This window comes from Monodelphis domestica, chromosome X (assembly GCF_027887165.1).
Source record: "Monodelphis domestica isolate mMonDom1 chromosome X, mMonDom1.pri, whole genome shotgun sequence".
Lineage (NCBI taxonomy): Eukaryota > Metazoa > Chordata > Mammalia > Didelphimorphia > Didelphidae > Monodelphis > Monodelphis domestica.
In genome coordinates this window covers 83,166,631-83,184,021 of record NC_077235.1, presented here as the reverse complement: position 1 = coordinate 83,184,021, position 17,391 = coordinate 83,166,631, and the positions used below count along the sequence as shown (strand labels likewise).

The window sequence follows — 17,391 nt, the reverse complement described above, 5'->3', positions numbered from 1 at the left end:
AGTAGTAGTCAGTAGTGGTCTCTCGGTAACCGAGGATGACGATTGTCTCTGTGCGCTTTCATCTATGATAGATGAGTGCGTGAAGGAGATTGAAGTGGAAAAGTCGATGCACAGAGACAGCCCCACTCTCGGCGTTGGAAGCCTGGGTCCAGTGGCACGAAAGTCGTTACACCTTTTAAGTAATGGACAGTTAAATGAGATTGCCACTCACAATGGACATCGGTCCTCTTGCTCTTCCTTTGTGTTGATTCCCTACTATTCCCTCTCAGCTATTGTTTTTAGAAATCCTTCAGAGCTTGCTTGAAATATCACTTGTTCCAAGAAAGCTCTTCAGTAGATGAAAACTGGAAATGAGTGGAAAACCTGGGTTTAAGTGGATTCTTCTTGTACAATTTGCTCTCGAATACCCACTCTGAATGAAGAACTAACAAAGTTCTTACTCAAACTTGCCAGAATAAAAGGAAGCGTTCGTCTCATCTTGTTGGATTGGTAGAGTGAGCAAAATACACTGGCTCTGGATCTGGGTTCAAAACCTGATTCTGATCGATGACATAGTCTCTTGGGCAAGTCATTTCTCTGTAAGTTGAAGACATTGGAAGAGATGACTAGCTGATCCTTTGAATCATATGGGTAAGATCATCCAGATGGTTCAGTTTGGATAGAGAGCCAGGCCCAGAGACTCCTGTCTCAGGAGGTCCTGAGTTCAAATGTGGTCTCAGATACTTCTTAGCTGTGGGACCCCAGGTAAGTCATTTAACCCCCGTTGCCTAGCCCTCACCATTCTTCTGCCTTAGAGTCAATATTGACTCTAAGGCAGAAGGTAAGGGTTAAAAAAAAAGACTCACATGGGCAGTGAGAGGGAAGGCAGGAATGGAAAAAGCATAAGATTTGGATGGCCTGAGGCCTGGGGAGGAGATTTGAGCTTGATCCTAGTATGAAAAAAATGCTGAGGAAAAAGCCAGGAGTCATAACAGTGAATTAGCAAGGAGATTGGCCTGCCCAGAGTAGTTCTTTTTGTTGGGGAATGACACAGGGTAAGACTGTATTGGTAGGGCTGGGCCAGTTGACCAAGAGTCTTGGATACTTGGCTAAGGCCTTTGGACTTAAACGTTAGACAGACTCCCCTTCCCTCACACCCCCATTTTTGTACCAGTCTCGTTAGTCACGATTTTACCACTCTAGACAATCACTTATATGTCTCAGTGATTCTGAAATTGGATTATAACTGTTATGATACTGTAAGATTTGGGTAATTGAGCCTTCTACTCCTGCCAAATGGGGATTTCCTCAAGCGCTCTTCTCATAATACTACTATGGTATATAGCAGAAGTGTGATCGACTAGTTTTCTCTCGATGGGGACAAAAATGGCATCGTTGGGGCAGCTCAATGGATAGAAAGCCAGGTCTGAAGACAGGAGATCTTGGGTTCAAATTTGGTCTCATATTCTTACTTCCTAGCCATGTGATCCTGGGCAAGTCACTTAACCTCCATCGTCTAGTGGTTACTGCTCTTTGGCCTTAGAACCAATCCATAGTATTGATTCTAAGACGGAAAGGAAGGTTTTTTTTAAGTGACGTTGTTATAGCTTTGTTTTGAGTTTTTTAAGAGTGCACCTGTGATTGTATTAGTAAAGGGAACTGCCTTTGACTGCATAAATCACCCATCACCTGCTCTGTACATGTAGTCTCAGAGAGCTGTCTGATGGGCCCTGAGATGTTAAATGACTTGACTTTTTTTTTTAAACCCTTACCTTCCTTCTTGGAGTCAATACTGTGTATTGGCTCCAAGGCAGAAGAGTGGTAAGGGCTGGGTGTCAAGTGACTTGCCCAGGGTCACACAGGTTGGAAGTGTCTGAGGCTAGATTAAGTGACTTGTCTTGACACAGCCCGTGGATGGCAGAGTCAGGACTTGAACCATGGTCTTTCTGCCTTTAAGGCTATCATATACTCTACACAGCTTCTTGATTTTTATTTTATCCATTTTTGATAAAAAAAAAAAACCACTGATTTCAATCATCTCTCTTTGCCACAGGCCTTCTGGTTGGGACACTTGATTCAGTCTTAGACTCAACAGCTAAAGTGGCTCCATTTCGCATCCTCCATCAGACACCAGGTTCTCAGGTTTATTGGTCCATCGCATGTGGTAAGTGAGAATCTGTTTTTCATTTTGAAATGAAGAGGTCTAAGAATTTGTCTGTTTGGATCTATCATTTCTGTCTTCTAGTTGTCTTGGCTCATGCTTTGCAAATCCATCTGTTACTGTGCTGGGATATAATAGTAGGTTTCCTGTTATGGTATTTTTTTAACCCCTCACCTTCCGTCTTAGAATCAATACTGTGCATTGGCTCCAAGGCAGAAGAGTGGTAAGGGCTAGGCAATGGGGGTCAAGTGACTTGCCCAGGGTCACACAGCTAGGATGTGTCTGAGGTCAGATTTGAACCCAGGGCCTCCCATCTCTAGGCCTGGCTCTCAAACCACTGAGCTACCTAGCTGCCCCCTGTTATTATATTCTTAATAAAAATTAAGTAATACTTTTTTGTTTTTACTCTCACCCCAAATTCCCATTTAACATGCAGGGCAATCCATTAACAGTACAGATTCCGGCCATGCCTTGGCTAACCCCTCTTTTAAGCCTAGTCAGTCAGGCAGCAAACATTTATTTAACACCTACTATGTGCTAGACACTCTGCTAAGCGCTGGAGATACAAAAAGAGGCAAAAGATGGTCCCTCCTCTGGAAGAACTCCCAGTCTTATAAGGGAGATGACATGCAAACAGCTATAGATAAGAGAGATAGCAATAATTAAGAGGAATTATGGGTGGCAGAAGTAGAAAGAAGGTAGGTGGCTCTGTGATTAGATCCAGGCCTGGAGACAGGAGATCCTGGGTTCAAATCTGACCTCAGACACTTCCTAGATGTGTGACCCTGGGCAAGTCACTTTACCCCCATTGCCTGACCCTTAATGCTCTTCTATCTTGGAATTGAAGATTCTAATTCAGAAGGTAAGTGTTTTGGTTTCGGTTTTTTTAAAGAGAAAGGGGGAGCAGGAAAAGCTTCCTGTAGAAGATGGGCTCTTAGTTGAGACTTAAAGAAAACAAGGGAAACCAGTACTACTGCCCCCTCCCCCCATCCCACAATCCTCATGCTGACAATTGGACATTGACTGTGTAAGCCTCTAAACATTTTCTAAGTACCTACTGGGTGCCCTGCCCCATGCTGCCAAGTACTGGGGCGACACAAAAAAGAGAAAAGACAGTCCCTGCCCTCAAGGAGCTCCCAGTCTAATGGGAGAGATAACAAGCAAGCAAATAAATTAGGTAAGAAAAAACTAGATACAGCATCAATTGAAAGTAATAAATGGAAGCACTGAAATTAGAATTGCCATACAAATCTGGACCTGGTATAGATGCTCAGGTAGCTGTTATTTTTTAAATAAAAATGTTCACCTTCTTAGAGTCAATACTGAGTATTGGTTCCAAGACAGAAGAGTGGTAGGGGCTAGGCAATGTGGATTAAGTGACTTGCCCAGGGTCACACAGCTAGGAAGTATCTGAGGCTAGATTTGAACCCAAGATCTCCTGTTTCCAGGCCTGGCTTTATCCATTGAGCCGCTTAGCTGCCCTGATACTCACTTAACTTTAGTATTTCAGAGAGGGAGGAGAGGGAGGGGATGGAAAGGGAGAGAGAGAGACAGAGAGAGTGAGATAGTGTGTATGTGAGAAAGATGTTTGGGAGATATATGATGGACTACATAGCAGGGGGAAAAATGGATGCCAGGGTTCTTAGCTAACAATATTCAGATGTCTGCTTTGAAATACAAACCCCAATGACTGCTTGTCAATTCGTTTTTATCCCATTGTAATGTTGGTTGGTCTAATTAGATTCTGAGATTTCTACTGTTTCTCTTTAAAATCTAATGTAAGACTCCATTGTTTTCTTCTGTGGGTAGGTGTTCGCTCTAAAGCCGCGTATGACCCACACATTTCTGAAGTCCACGTATGTAGAGAAGTGATGTAGAAGCCATACAAAGACAAATAAGCCCCTTGTTTTACGGGTTGCTGTCCAGTTCTTCAGTGTGCTGGCTGGCTGCTTCCCTTTTGACTCTTTTTGAACCAGCTGGCCTTTGTGCTGGTAATGGAGAACGCACGCTGTCTTCAGCCTAATGGAGGAGTTGGTAGCAATGTGTGACATGCCGCATATGTGTCCATGTGGGAATCTACCTTTTCTGGCCATTGTTTCTGAAAAGGAAACATGCAGAATGTCTCCTCGGAGGGCTGGGATCTCTCTAAAGGGCCAGAAACAAGCTCGTCTGGGAAGCCCCCTCTACCTTTTAAATAGCCGTCCTCACACACTGGCCTGACATGTTTTTGTTCTGTTTTTTTAAACCTTTACAGCTAGGCAATGGGGCTTAAGTGACTTGCCCAGGGTCCCCTAGCTAGGAAGTGTCTGAGATCAGGACCTCCTGTCTCTAGAGCTGGCTCTCAATCTACTGAGCCACCTAGCTGCTCCCTTCTCCTTATTTTTTTAACTCCCATTTTAGAGTCAATATTATGTATTTGTCCCAAGGCAGAAGACTGGTAAGGGCTAAGCAAAGGGGGTTAAGTGACTTGCCCAGGGTCACACAGCTGGGAAGTGTCTGAGGCCACATTTGAACCCAGAATCTTGTCTTTACATGTTTGATGGCTCCCCATTATATTTATGCTTGAGCAGTTTCAAAATTGCAGATTCTTTAAGGATTGATTTCTGCAGGCATCTAAATGTTCAGAAATTGGGCTAGGCTATGGAGAAGACGATAGATGAACCTTGTTGCTCAATGGGCAACTTTAGTTCACATCCAATTGCAACAGCTGGTTCCTCTGTGTGTATTATGGGTCCCGTTCTTGTCATTAAGTAATGCAAACACGAACCCCCTCCATATGTGGGAAGACTCTTTTCAGCCTAAGAAACAACTGTATTATCAAATTGCATCAAGATATTGCTTCCCACATTTCCATTGTTCTTTGAAAAAGCCTTTGTTTCTCCACCTCTAATCTGAATCCATAGAAAGGAAGAGCCCTCCCCCAAATATTACTTCTCATTAGTTACTACTCAAAATAGGAAGATGAGCTGGCATTCTCGGTTGCCGTAGCTACGTTTTATGCTTTTTCATCCTGTCTAATAAGCTTGGACCGACATCTTCGGGAGGGAGTGCTTTGTTTCCCGCCTCCTGCCACCTCCCTCTTGTTTGTTCAGATCCCCCGCTCTCACTGCCCCCCCCCTTTCTGCCTGAGAAAACTGCTTCATCCAAAGACACCTACTTAGCAGAGAGGAAAAACAAACCAAACCAAGCCCTCACCGTCAAGGAGCAGAGCTATACAAGACTCCAGTAATTGCTTTTCGAAAATATAATAGGGACATCAGAGCTTGGCAGCTGTATTAGGTAGGAACCAGTGTGTTTGTCTGTGGGTGCGTGTGTGGGTGGCTGAGTGTGTGGGTGGGTGTTAAAGTTGCTGGATTAACCTATTCTAGCCAGGCACCCAAGTTACTTGAAAAGACACAGGAATCATCCATATACCCGGGTATTTTATAACTGGGTACATGCTTAGGCACCACTGTAGACCTACACACCCAGGCACATTGGAAGTACATGCACATAGACATGTCATAAAAGCACTGGTTCACATAGCCATGTTACAAACATGACAGTTGTCAATACGTGGGCATATTTGTGCACGTTGCAAACATAGGAACACACTTGTACATGTTTTCAGCATAGAGGCACACTGTATATACATACATACATACATACATACATACATACTTTTCCAGTCAGTCAACAAGAGGCTCTTAATAAGGACTTCCTTCCTATGTGCCAGGCATGTTCTGAGCACTGGACAGACAAAGAAAGGGAAGACCAAAGCCTTACCTCAAGGAACTCCCAGTCTAACAGGGGAGACGACATGTAAACAACGAGCTATAAACAAGATCTGGACAGGAGAAATGAGATAATCATGGAGGGAAGCAACTAGCATTAAGAGGAGTGGGAAAGGCTTCCTGTAGAAGAGAGAAGTCTAGTCGAGATTTAGAGAAAGTCAAGGAAGCTAGGAGCCTGAGACGAAGAGGGACAGTACTCCAGGCATGGAAGACAGCCAGTGAAAATGTATGGAATAGGGGGAATGGAGTGCTTTGTACTATGAATAACAAGGCCAGTTTCACTGGATCCTAGGTTCCTGGAAAGGCAAGAATGTTTATAAAGGGCTTTAAAAGACATGGGAGTTTCTTATTTGGTCCTGGAGGTAATGGGGAACCACTGAGGTGGATTGAGTCAGGGAGGAGGTGCTGTGATCTGTGCTTTACGAAGATCACTTTGGTAGTTCACTGAAGGATGGAGTAGAGTGGGAAGACATTTGAGGGAGTTATTGTAATAGTATGAGCATGAGGCCTGTCCTAGGTTAGGGACTGTCAGTTGAGAGAAGGGGGCATATTCAAGAGATGAAGACTACCTACAATTGTTGCTTCCACTTGAGTTTACCTCTCATCCCTCGGAGGTGAGCAGACCAAAGACTACTATAAAATCTAAAGTCAGGAAGTGGACTGGAAAAATGAGCAAACAAAAAAAGAAACCTACCACAAAGTGCTATTGCAATAACAGGGAAATTCAACACACAAACAATGACCTTTTGTTTTTTTATTTTTAGTTTTTTAATACTAAAATATTTATTTTTTTAAACATTATTTTATTTGGTCATTTCCAAACATTATTCATTAGAAACAAAGATCATTTTCTTTTCCTCTTCCCCTCCCACCACCTCTCCCATAGCCGATGCGCGATTCCACTGGGTATCACATGTGTCCTTGATTCGAACCCATTTCCATGTTGTTGGTATTTGCATTAGAGTGTTCATTTAGAGTCTCTCCTCAGTCATATCCCCTCCACCCCTGTAAGTCAAGCAGTTGCTTTTCCTCGGTGTTTTTACTCCCACAGTTTGTCCTCTGCTTGTGGATAGTGTTTTTTAGATCCCTGCAGATTGTTCAGGGACATTGCATTGACACCAATGGAGAAGTCCATTACGTTCTCTTGTACCACAGTGTATCAGTCTCTGTGTACAATGATTTCCTGGTTCTGCTCCTTTCACTCTGCATCACTTCCTGGAGGTTGTTCCAGTCTCCATGGAATTCCTCCAATTCATTATTCCTTTGAGCACAATAGTATTCCATCACCAACATATACCACAATGTGTTCAGCCATTCGCCAGTTGAAGGGCAGCCCCTCATTTTCCAGTTTTGTCCCACCACAGAGTGCAGCTATGAAAATTCTTGTATAAGTCTTTTTCCTTATGAGCTCTTTGGGGTACAAACCCAGCAGTGCTATAGCTGGATCAAAGGGCAGACAGTCTTTTATCACCCTTTGGGCATAGTTCCAAATTGCCCTCCAGAATGGCTGGATCAATTCACAACTCCACCAGCAATGAATTAGTGTCCCAACTTTGCCACATCCCCCCCAGCATTCATTACTTTCTATAGCTGTCATGTTAGCCAATCTGCTAGGTGTGAGGTGATACCTCAGAGTTGTTTTGGTTTGCATGTCTCTGATTATAAGAGATTTAGAACACTTTTTCATGTGCTTATTAATAGTTTTTATTTCTTTGGCTGAGAACTGCCTGTTCATGTCCCTTGCCCATTTATCAATAGGAGAATGGCTTGATTTTTTTGTACAATTGATTTAGCTTTGTAAATTTCTATTTTTGTAATTTTTTTAGCTTTGTAAATTTGTAAATTTGAGTAATTAAACTTTTGTCAGAGGTTTTTATGAAGATTGCTTCCCAATTTGTTGCTTGCCTTCTGATTTTAGTTACATTGGTTTTATTTGTACAAAACCTTTTTAATTTGATGTAGTCAAAATTATTAATTTTACATTTTGTGACTCTTTCTAATTCTTGCTTGGTTTTAAAATCTTATTGAAATTCTTCTATTTTGTTGAATGACCATACTTTCCCCTGTAAGAATATAGTCAGTTTTGCTGGGTAGTTTGTTCTTGGTTGTAGACCTAGTTCCCTTGCTTTCTGGAATCTCATATTCCATGCCTTTCGTTTTTTCAGTGTGGATGCAGCCAGATCCTGCATTATCCTCACTGTGGTTCCGTGGTATCTGAATGACTTCTTCTTGGCAGCTTGTAATATCTTTTCTTTGATCTGATAGTTTTTGAATTTGACTATAACATTCCTGGGTGTTGTCAGTTGGGGATTAAATACAGGAGGTGATCTGTGAATTCTTTCAATCTCCACTTTTCCCTCTTGTTCTAGGATATTGGGGCAGTTTTTTCTGAATAATTTCCTATAGTGTTATGTCCAGGCTTTTTCTTTTGTCATGGTCTTCTGGTAGACCAATGATTCTTAAATTGTCTCTTCTCCATTGATTTTCTAAATCCTTTGTTTTTTATTGAGATGCTTCATATTTTTCTCAAGTTTTTCATTCTTTTCATTTTGTTTTATAGTGTCCTGCTGCCTTGTGAGGTCACTTGATTCTAGTTTTTGTATTCTGATTCTTAAAGACTGGATTTCCTCTTTGGCTTTTTGGTCGTCCTTTTCCTTTTCGTCTGATTTTCTTTGGAGGTCATCTTTCATCATTTTTACCTCGTCTTTCATCTCCTTTTTCTTGTCTTTCATCTCCTTTTTCTCATCTTTCATCTTCTTCACCTCATCTTTCATCTCCTTTGCCTCATTTTCCAGCTGGTTGATTTTGGCTTTCAAGACACTATTTTCTTGTTTTAGTTCAAGTGCCTCTGTTTCCAGATGACTTATCTTAGTTATTAAGTTCTTTTCCCAATTGTCTTCAGTCTCTCTTAATTGTGTTTTGAATTGCATTTTGAGTTCTTTCAAAGCCTGTATCCAATTCGCTGAGATTTCTGATTTTTCCTTTGCTGATCCCAACCCCTCTGTTTCGTTTGCTCTTTTGCTCATTACCTGTGCAGAAGCTGTCTATTGTAATTTCTTTCTTCTTTTTCTGTTGTTTGCTTGAATTTACCCCTTCTTTGCTCCCCATATTTGTCTGTGCTCTTGCTCCTCTCATTTTTTTTGGTTTTGGGGCTGTCAATCTCCCTTCTTGGAGCTTTGTCAGATCTCTTAGTACAGTCTCTAGGGGAGGAATGTTAGCTTCCCTGTCCTCTGGAGGCTTTTGATTGGATTAAGTTCAACTGGGTTGGGCTGTATGTGCTCTGAGCCCAAAGACTCCGGGAAGGCTGGGCCACCCAGGCTCTCTCCAGTTCTCTCCAGCTGCTTCTCCGCTACGCTGTCTGCAAGGTTCCCCAGTGCCTTTGCCCGACCCGAGGTTCCTGTCCTTGCCAGAGGCCCTGCACTTTAGGGGGGGAGGGGTCCTGGCCTCCCTGATCTCTGAGGAGTCCTGATGGGATTAGGTTTAACTGAATTGGTCTGGATGTGCCCCAAGGCAAAAAAACTCCCGGTGAGACTGGAGCCAGATGGAAGGACCTAGCCCCGGGCCGGACTCTCCCTGGCTTCCTCCCCGCTGTCCATGCTGGTCGCTCTGAGCCCAGAGCCCCACTGCTCACAAGGTAGATCCTCCAAACCAGCACCTTTGCCCGCCCAGAGGTATTTGTGCCGCTGGGGGCTCAGCCCTCTGGGTTGGGGGGGAGGCGTCCTGGGACCTTCCCTCTGCCTTCCCCTTAGACCCGAGTGTTCTCAGATTCCAGCTTTGGGGGGCTTACCTTTTGATTTGAGTCAGGAAGGAGGGTTCCCCACCTCTGTCTTGTTGTTAAGTTTGAATTTCAGTCCCCTAGGAGCATTCAGTTTGTGATCAGTAAGGAAGGGTTTTCAGAGGTCTAAACTTGCTGCTTGCCATCTTGACTCTGCCCCCCCAAACAATGACCTTTTAAAATCATATACAAGCAAAGCCTTAAAGAAAAATTCAGTTTGGACAGAAATTGAACCAGAATTCCTATAAGAGTTAAAGGAAGAGTTTTTTTTTCTTTTTTGAGAGCTAGAAATAATTTTTTACAATAAGCATGGTAGAGAAAAAATGGGAAAAGAAGTGAATGTTGGGGAAGAAAGATGTGAAAAGAGAATTAACAGCTTGGCAAAGAGTTATAGAACTTTACTTAAAATGATTCCTTGAGAATTAGAATTGGCCAAAAGGAAGCTAATGATGCTATGAGGCATCAAGAAATAATAAAACAAAATCAAAAGTCTGAAGAAAATATGATCTATCTTGTAGGAAAAGCAATTAACTCCAAAAACAGATTAAGGAGAGATGATTTAGAATCACTGGACTACCAGAAAGCCATGAACTAAGAAAAAGAGCCTAGACATCATATTTCAAGAAAACATGAAAAGTTATTTTAAATTGGAGGGCAAATTAGAAATTGAAAGAATCCACTGGTAACCTACTCAAAGAGACTTCAATATGAAACCTCCCAGGATTATTCTAGCCAAAATTCAGAACTTCCAGGGCAAGAAGGCCATTCATAACTGATGTGTTAATTTTTTGTTCTTTTAGTCTCTTTTTAATTCTCTGAAGTTTGGCTTCTAACCTCATTCAATTGAAACTGCTTTCTGCAAAATTACTTAGTGATTGTTTAACCTACAAATCTAATGGCCTTTTTTTCAGTTTTCATCCTTGCCATTATCTGTAGCCTTTTGCCATTTGATCCCTCTCTTCTCCTCGATCACTACTGTGTAAGCTAGCTGCCTATATTACTGTTGCACCTCGACAATAGATCTAGAATTAGAAGGAAGCTCAAAGGTCATCAAGCCCAGCCTCTTCATTTTATAAGGGAGGAAACTGAGACTGAGAGAAGGGAATAGACTTACCATGGGTCACACAGAGAATCCTCGATTGAGAGCTGGAACAGCCTTAGAGGCCATCTAACCCTAACCCTTCGTTTTATACATCTAGAAAGCTGAGGTTCAGAGTTTCAATTACTTGCCAAGGGTTACCCAGGTGGTGACAGAAGCAGGTTTAAAACCCAGATTGTAAAAGGGGGAAAAGCCATAAAGCCAGCCCCACTTCCATATCATGGTGTCTGAATGAATATTCAACAACATTCCACATTCAGGATTTTCTTCTCCTGGGCCTTGATTAGTCATTCTAACTTCATAGCATACATTGTTGTTCTCCTCCTTTAGGTCGCCAGAGTCATTATGTATGTTGTTGTCCTGCTTCTGTTGGCTTCTCTCTGTATCATTTCATATTCACTATAGCAAAGAACTAGAGACAAAAGTGTGTGCCCAGTAATGGGAAATTCCTAAACAAATCATGGCACTTGAACATAATGGAATATTATTGCTCCAAAAGACATAGCAAATGTATTGCATTTGGAGAAGCATGAAGAGAGAGAGGAAAGACTGTCTGAGAGACATTCGAAGTAAATGGCTGTTAATATACTAATAATATGGCCACTCTCCCAAATAAATGATTTCACACAGTACCAGTCACAAAAGTGGTATTCAGATAAATTCTAGCATTAGAGAATATGATAAAACTCACAAGCCAGGAGAGCAAATGGACAAGACTGTTGAGGGAAATTGAGAGGGGGAAAAGCACTGATCTCTCAAATTATGTTCCAAATCAGTAATCATGGAAAGTATTATACTAGACAGGAATTTGTAAAAAGATCAGTGGAACAGATGGGTTAATCATGATCAAGAACAAAATATACACAGTGGACTAGCAGTTTAAAGAGCTAAGGTAAAAAATACTGGGAAATGAATGAGATTTGACAAAACCTAGCAACAACATTGGAAAACAGTTTGGAAAAAATAGAAGCAGACCCACTTCTCATACCCATAATCAATTTGAACTAACTTAATAATTTAAATGTTTTAAGAAATCAAAAATTAAAATGACAGGATAATGGAATGTTATACCTCTTATGACTGGAAGAGTTTTTAAAAATAGCCATTTATGATTTAGAGGGAATAATATAAGGCAAGATAGATGAATTTAGTTGTATAAAATTAAGCTTCGGTGCAACAAAAAGGAATGCATTCAGAGTGAAAAGGACAGAAATAGAATGGAAAAAGTATCTTTGTAGTAACATCACTTTAGAAAGCCAACAACCCAAAGCTGTAAATAATTGCCTCAAGTATATAAGAATTTTTTTAAATCTCCAATATATCAATGTCCAAAGGACAAAAGTAGGTTCTTAAAAGAGGGAAAGTTATCAGTAACCATATGATTCAAACTCTAGTAATCCCTACTCCAACCTGTAGCTAAGCAAACAAGAATCTTCTTCTCCTTCTCCTTCTCCTTCTCCTCCTTCTCCCTCCTTCCTTCTTCCTTCTTCTTTCTTCCTTCTTCTTCTTCTCTCTCTGTGTCTCTCTCTCCCTTCCCTCCTTCCCCTTTCTCTCCCCCTGTGTGTATCTATCTATCTATCTATCTATCTATCTATCTATCTATCTCTATATATGACATGTGGTCAAGTCTTTAAGGGCGGAATAGCTTCTATTGAGGACAGCCCAGTAACTTTTTTTTGCCAGTTGATTTCCCTTTATTTTTTAACATTATTTTATTTGGTCATTTTCATACATTATTCATTGGAAACAGAGATCATTTTCTTTTCCTCTCCCCCCTCCCACCACCCCTCCCCTAGCCGACGCGCGATTCCACTGGGTATCACATGTGTCCTTGCTCCGAACCCATTTCCTTGTTGGTATTTGCATTAGGGCGCTAATTTAGCATCTCTCCTCAATCATATCCCCTCCACCTCTGTAGTCAAACAGTTGCTTTTCCTCAGTGTTTCTACTCCCACAGTTTGTCCTCTGCTTAAGGATAGTTTTTTTTTCTCCTAGATCCCTGCAGATTGTTCAGGGAAATTACATTGATACTAATGGAGAAGTCCATTACGTTCGATTATACCACAGTGCATCAGTCTCTGTGTACAATGTTTTCCTGGTTCTGCTCCTTTCGCTCTGCATCACTTCCTGGAGGTTGTTCCAGTTCCCATGGAATTCCTCTACTTTATTATTCCTTTGAGCACAATAGTATTTCATCACCAACATATACCACAATTTGTTCAGCCATTCCCCAATTGAGGGGCATCCCCTCATTTTCCAATTTTTGGCCACCACCCAGTAACTTTTTTAAAAGGCAAACAAGGTGAAGTGACATGTCCAGAGGCACATAGATAGTAACTGTGTGAGGCTAATTTTAACTCAGGAATATGACTCTTCCTGACTTAAGGCCCCATTCTCTATCCACTGTGCTACCTAGATGCTGACCCCTAGCCCACTAAAATTTTTTAAACATTTAAATCTGACTTTATTTGTGTAAATAATGTTTACAATCATGTTCATGTAGTTCCTGGGTTTGTTTTGGCAGGTATGCTCCTAGGTATTTTATTCTAACTGTGGTTATTTTTTTTATTTAATTTTTAAGAATATTTTTCTATGGTTAAATGTTTCATGTTCTCTCCCTGCCCCCTCCCAGAGCTGACAAGCAATTCCACTGGTTTATACATGTCTTATTACTCAAAACCTATTTCTTCATTATTCATATTTGTAATAGAGTAATCTTTTTAAAAACTACAATTCCAAATCATATACCCATGTAACCGAGTGATAAATCATGTTTTTCTTTTGCATTTCTACTCCCCTACCTCTTTCTCTAGCTGTGGATGACATTCTTTTTCATAAGATCCATGGGATTGTTATTGATCGTTACTTATTATTAGTATTGATCATTAATAGCACTGCTATTAGTAGCAGAGTCTATTACATTTGATCGTCCAATGCAACATTTGACTTTCTGTGTACAATGTTCTCCTGGTTCTGCTCATTTCACTCTGTCTCAGTTCAAAGAAACCAAGTAGTTCATCATTCCTTATAGCACTTAGTATTCCATCACCATCAGATACCACAATTTGTTCAGCCATTCCCCAATTGAATTTTCCAATTTTTGCCACCACAAAAAGCACAGCTATAAATATTTTTATACACACATTTTTTAATTTCTGGGATACAAACCCAGTAGTGGTTTACCTGGATCAAAGATCAGGCAATCTCTTAAAGCCCTTTGGATATAATTCCAAATTGCCTTCCAGAATGGTTGGATCAATATGAACATAACTACAAAACACTTTCCACACAACTAAAACTAGATTTGAGTAATTGGAAAAACATTAACTGCTCATGGGTAGGACGAGCTAATATAATAAAAATGACCATCCTACCCAAACTTATCTATCTATTTAGTGCCATACCCATTGAACTTCCAAAAAACTTTTTTACTGAATTAGAAAAAACCATAACTAAGTTCATTTGGAAGAACAAAAGATCAAGGATATGCAGGGAAATCATGAAAAAAAAATGTGAAGGAAGGTGGCCTTGCAGTCCCAGATCTCAAACTATACTATAAAGCAGTGGACATCAAAACAATATGGTACTGGCTAAGAGACAGAATGGAGGATCAGTGGAATAGACTTGAAGTAAATGATCTCTGCAAGACAGTTTATGACAAACCCAAAGACCCAAGTTTTGGGGACAAAAATCCACTATTTGATAAAATCTGGTGGGAAAATTGGAAGACAGTGTGGGAGAGATTAGGTTTGGATCAACATCTCACACCCTATACCAAGATAAACTCAAAATGGCTGAACGACTTGAATGTAAAGAAGGAAACTATAAGTAAATTATGTGAACACAGAATAGTATACATGTCAGACCTTTGGGAAGGGAAAGACTTTAAAACTAAGCAAGACATAGAGAGTCACAAAATGTAAAATCAGTAATTTTGACTACATCAAATTAAAAAGTTTTGTACAAAAAAAACTAATGTAACTAAAATCAGAAGGGAAGCAACAAATTAGGAAACAATCTTCATAACAAAAGCCTCTGACAAAGGTTTAATTACTCAAATTTACAAAGAACTAAACCAGTTGTACAAAAAATCAAGCCATTCTCCAATTGATAAATGGACAAGGGACGTGAACAGGCAGTTTTCAGTTAAAGAAATCAAAACTATTAACAAGCACATGAAGAAGTGTTCTAAATCTCTTATAATCAGAGAGATGCAAATCAAAACAACTCTGAGGTATCACCTCACACCTAGCAGATTGGCTAACATGATGGCAAAGGAAAGTAATGAATGCTGGAGGGGATGTGGCAAAGTTGGGACACTAATTCATTGCTGGTGGAGTTGTGAATTGATCCAGCCATTGTGGAGGGCAATTTGGAACTATGCCCAAAGGGAGCTAAAAGACTGTCTTCCCTTTGACCCAGCCATAGCACTGCTGGGTTTGTACCCCAAAGAGATAATAAGGAAAAAGACTTGTACAAGAATATTCATAGCTGCGCTCTTTGTGGTGGCAAAAAATTGGAAAATGAGGGGATGCCCTTCAATTGGGGAATGGCTGAACACATTGTGGTATCTGTTGGTGATGGAATACTATTGTGCTCAAAGGAATAATAAAGTGGAGGAATTCCGTGGGGACTGGAACACCCTCCAGGAAGTGATGCAGAGCGAAAGGAGCAGAACCAGAAAAACATTGTGCACAGAGACTGATATACTGCGGTACAATTGAACATAATGGACTTCTCCATTAGTGTCAATGCAATGTCCCTGAGCAATCTACAGGCATCTAGGAGAAAAAACACTATCCACAAGCAGAGGACAAACTGTGGGAGTAAAAACACCGAGGAAAGGCAACTGCTTGACAACAGGGGCCGAGGGGATATGATTGGTGATGGAGATACTAAATGAACATCCTAGTGCAAATACCAACAACATGGAAATGGGTTTGGATCAAGGACACATGTGATACCCAGTGCAATCGTGCGTCAGCTATGGGAGGGGTGGTAGGAGGGGAGGGAGGAAAAGAAAATGATTTTTGTATCCAATGAATAATGTTTGAAATTGACCAAATAAAAATAATGTTTAAAAGTTAAAAAGGGGGGCAGCTGGGTAGCTCAGTGGATTGAGAGCCAGGCCTAGAGATAGGAGGTCCTAGGTTCAAATCTGACCTCAGACACTTCTCAGCTGTGTGACCCTGGGCAAGTCGCTTGAACCCCATTGCCTAGCCCTTACCACTTTTCTGCCTTGGAGCCAATACACAGTATTGACTCCAAGATGGAAGGTGAGGGTTTAAAAAAAAAGCTAAAAAAAGGAATGGATGGATCAATTCACAACTCTACCAGCAATGCATTAGAGTCCCAATTTTGCCACATCCCCTCCAACATTTATTACTTTCCTTCACTGTCATGTTGGCTAATATGCTAGGTGTGAGATGGTATCCCAGAGTTGTTTTGATGTGCATTTCTCTAATCAGGAGGGATTTAAAACACTTTTTCATGTCATTATAGTCTTGCTTTCTTCATCTGAAAATCGCCTATTCATATCCCTTCACCATTTGTTAATTGGGGAATGGTTTGATTTCTTGTAAATTTGACTTAGTTCCTTATATATTTGGGAAATTAGACCTTTGTCAGGAAATTTTGTTATAAATTTTTTCCCAGTTTGTTCCTTCCCTTCTAATTTTGGTTGCATTGGTTTTGTTTGTACAAACCCTTTTTAATTTAATATAATCAAAATTATTCATTTTACATCTTATAATGTTCTCTATCTCTTGTTTGGTCTTAAATTCCTTCCTTTCTGATAGATCTGACAGGTATACTATTCTATGTTCACCTAATTTATTTATGATTTCACTCTTTATATTTAAGTCATTTACTCAATTTGTATTTATCTTGGTATATATAAGGGTATGAGATGTTAATCTAAACCTATTTTTTCTCATACAGTTTTACATTTTCCCCAGCAGTTTTTACCAAATGTGAGTTCTTCTTCCAAAAGCTGAGATCTTTGGGTTTATTGAACACTGGCTTGATGAGGTCATTTACCTCAAGTCTATTCCATTGATCCACCCTTATATCTTTTAACCAGTACCATATTGTTTTGATGATCACTGCTTTGTAGTACAGTTTAAGATCCGGTACTGCTAGGCTCCCATCCTTCAATTTTTTTATTACTTCCCTTGATATTCTTGACCTTTGTTCTTCCAGATGAACTTCGTTACATTTTTTTCTAATTCTATAAACATGAGTATATGTGTTTTTCCCTCTCTGAGACAGTTACAATGAGAATAAAATTTTTAAGCATTGCCCTTCACCACCCTCATCCTCCACTCCCTGTAATAATTTTTCATGCCTCTTTATGCTGTATAATTTAACCCATTCTATCTCTCCCTTGCCTTTTATCTCAGTGAAATCCTCTTTTACCCCTTGATTTTTTAAATATCACATCATATACATACATATCATTTCAAACATACATATTGTTACATTCATCACATTTACATACACATCATATCATGTGTTATCATATATGTCATGTCATAATAATCAGCTTACTTCCCCACCCTCTTTCTAAGTATATTCCTTCTATCTTTTCTACTACTCTGAATAA

The 17,391-nt window shown here is 40.3% G+C and overlaps 1 protein-coding gene across 1 annotated transcript in view; it reads left to right on the top strand.

The window, feature by feature from the left end:
• Window positions 1–17,391, top strand: part of TBC1D8B (TBC1 domain family member 8B) — a 112,975-nt gene that overhangs the window by 27,471 nt on the left and 68,113 nt on the right. The window contains exon 2 of the mRNA XM_007507027.3: window positions 2,033–2,143. Within this exon, the coding sequence (XP_007507089.2) occupies window positions 2,033–2,143 (111 nt within the window). The remainder of the gene's footprint in view (window positions 1–2,032; window positions 2,144–17,391) is intronic.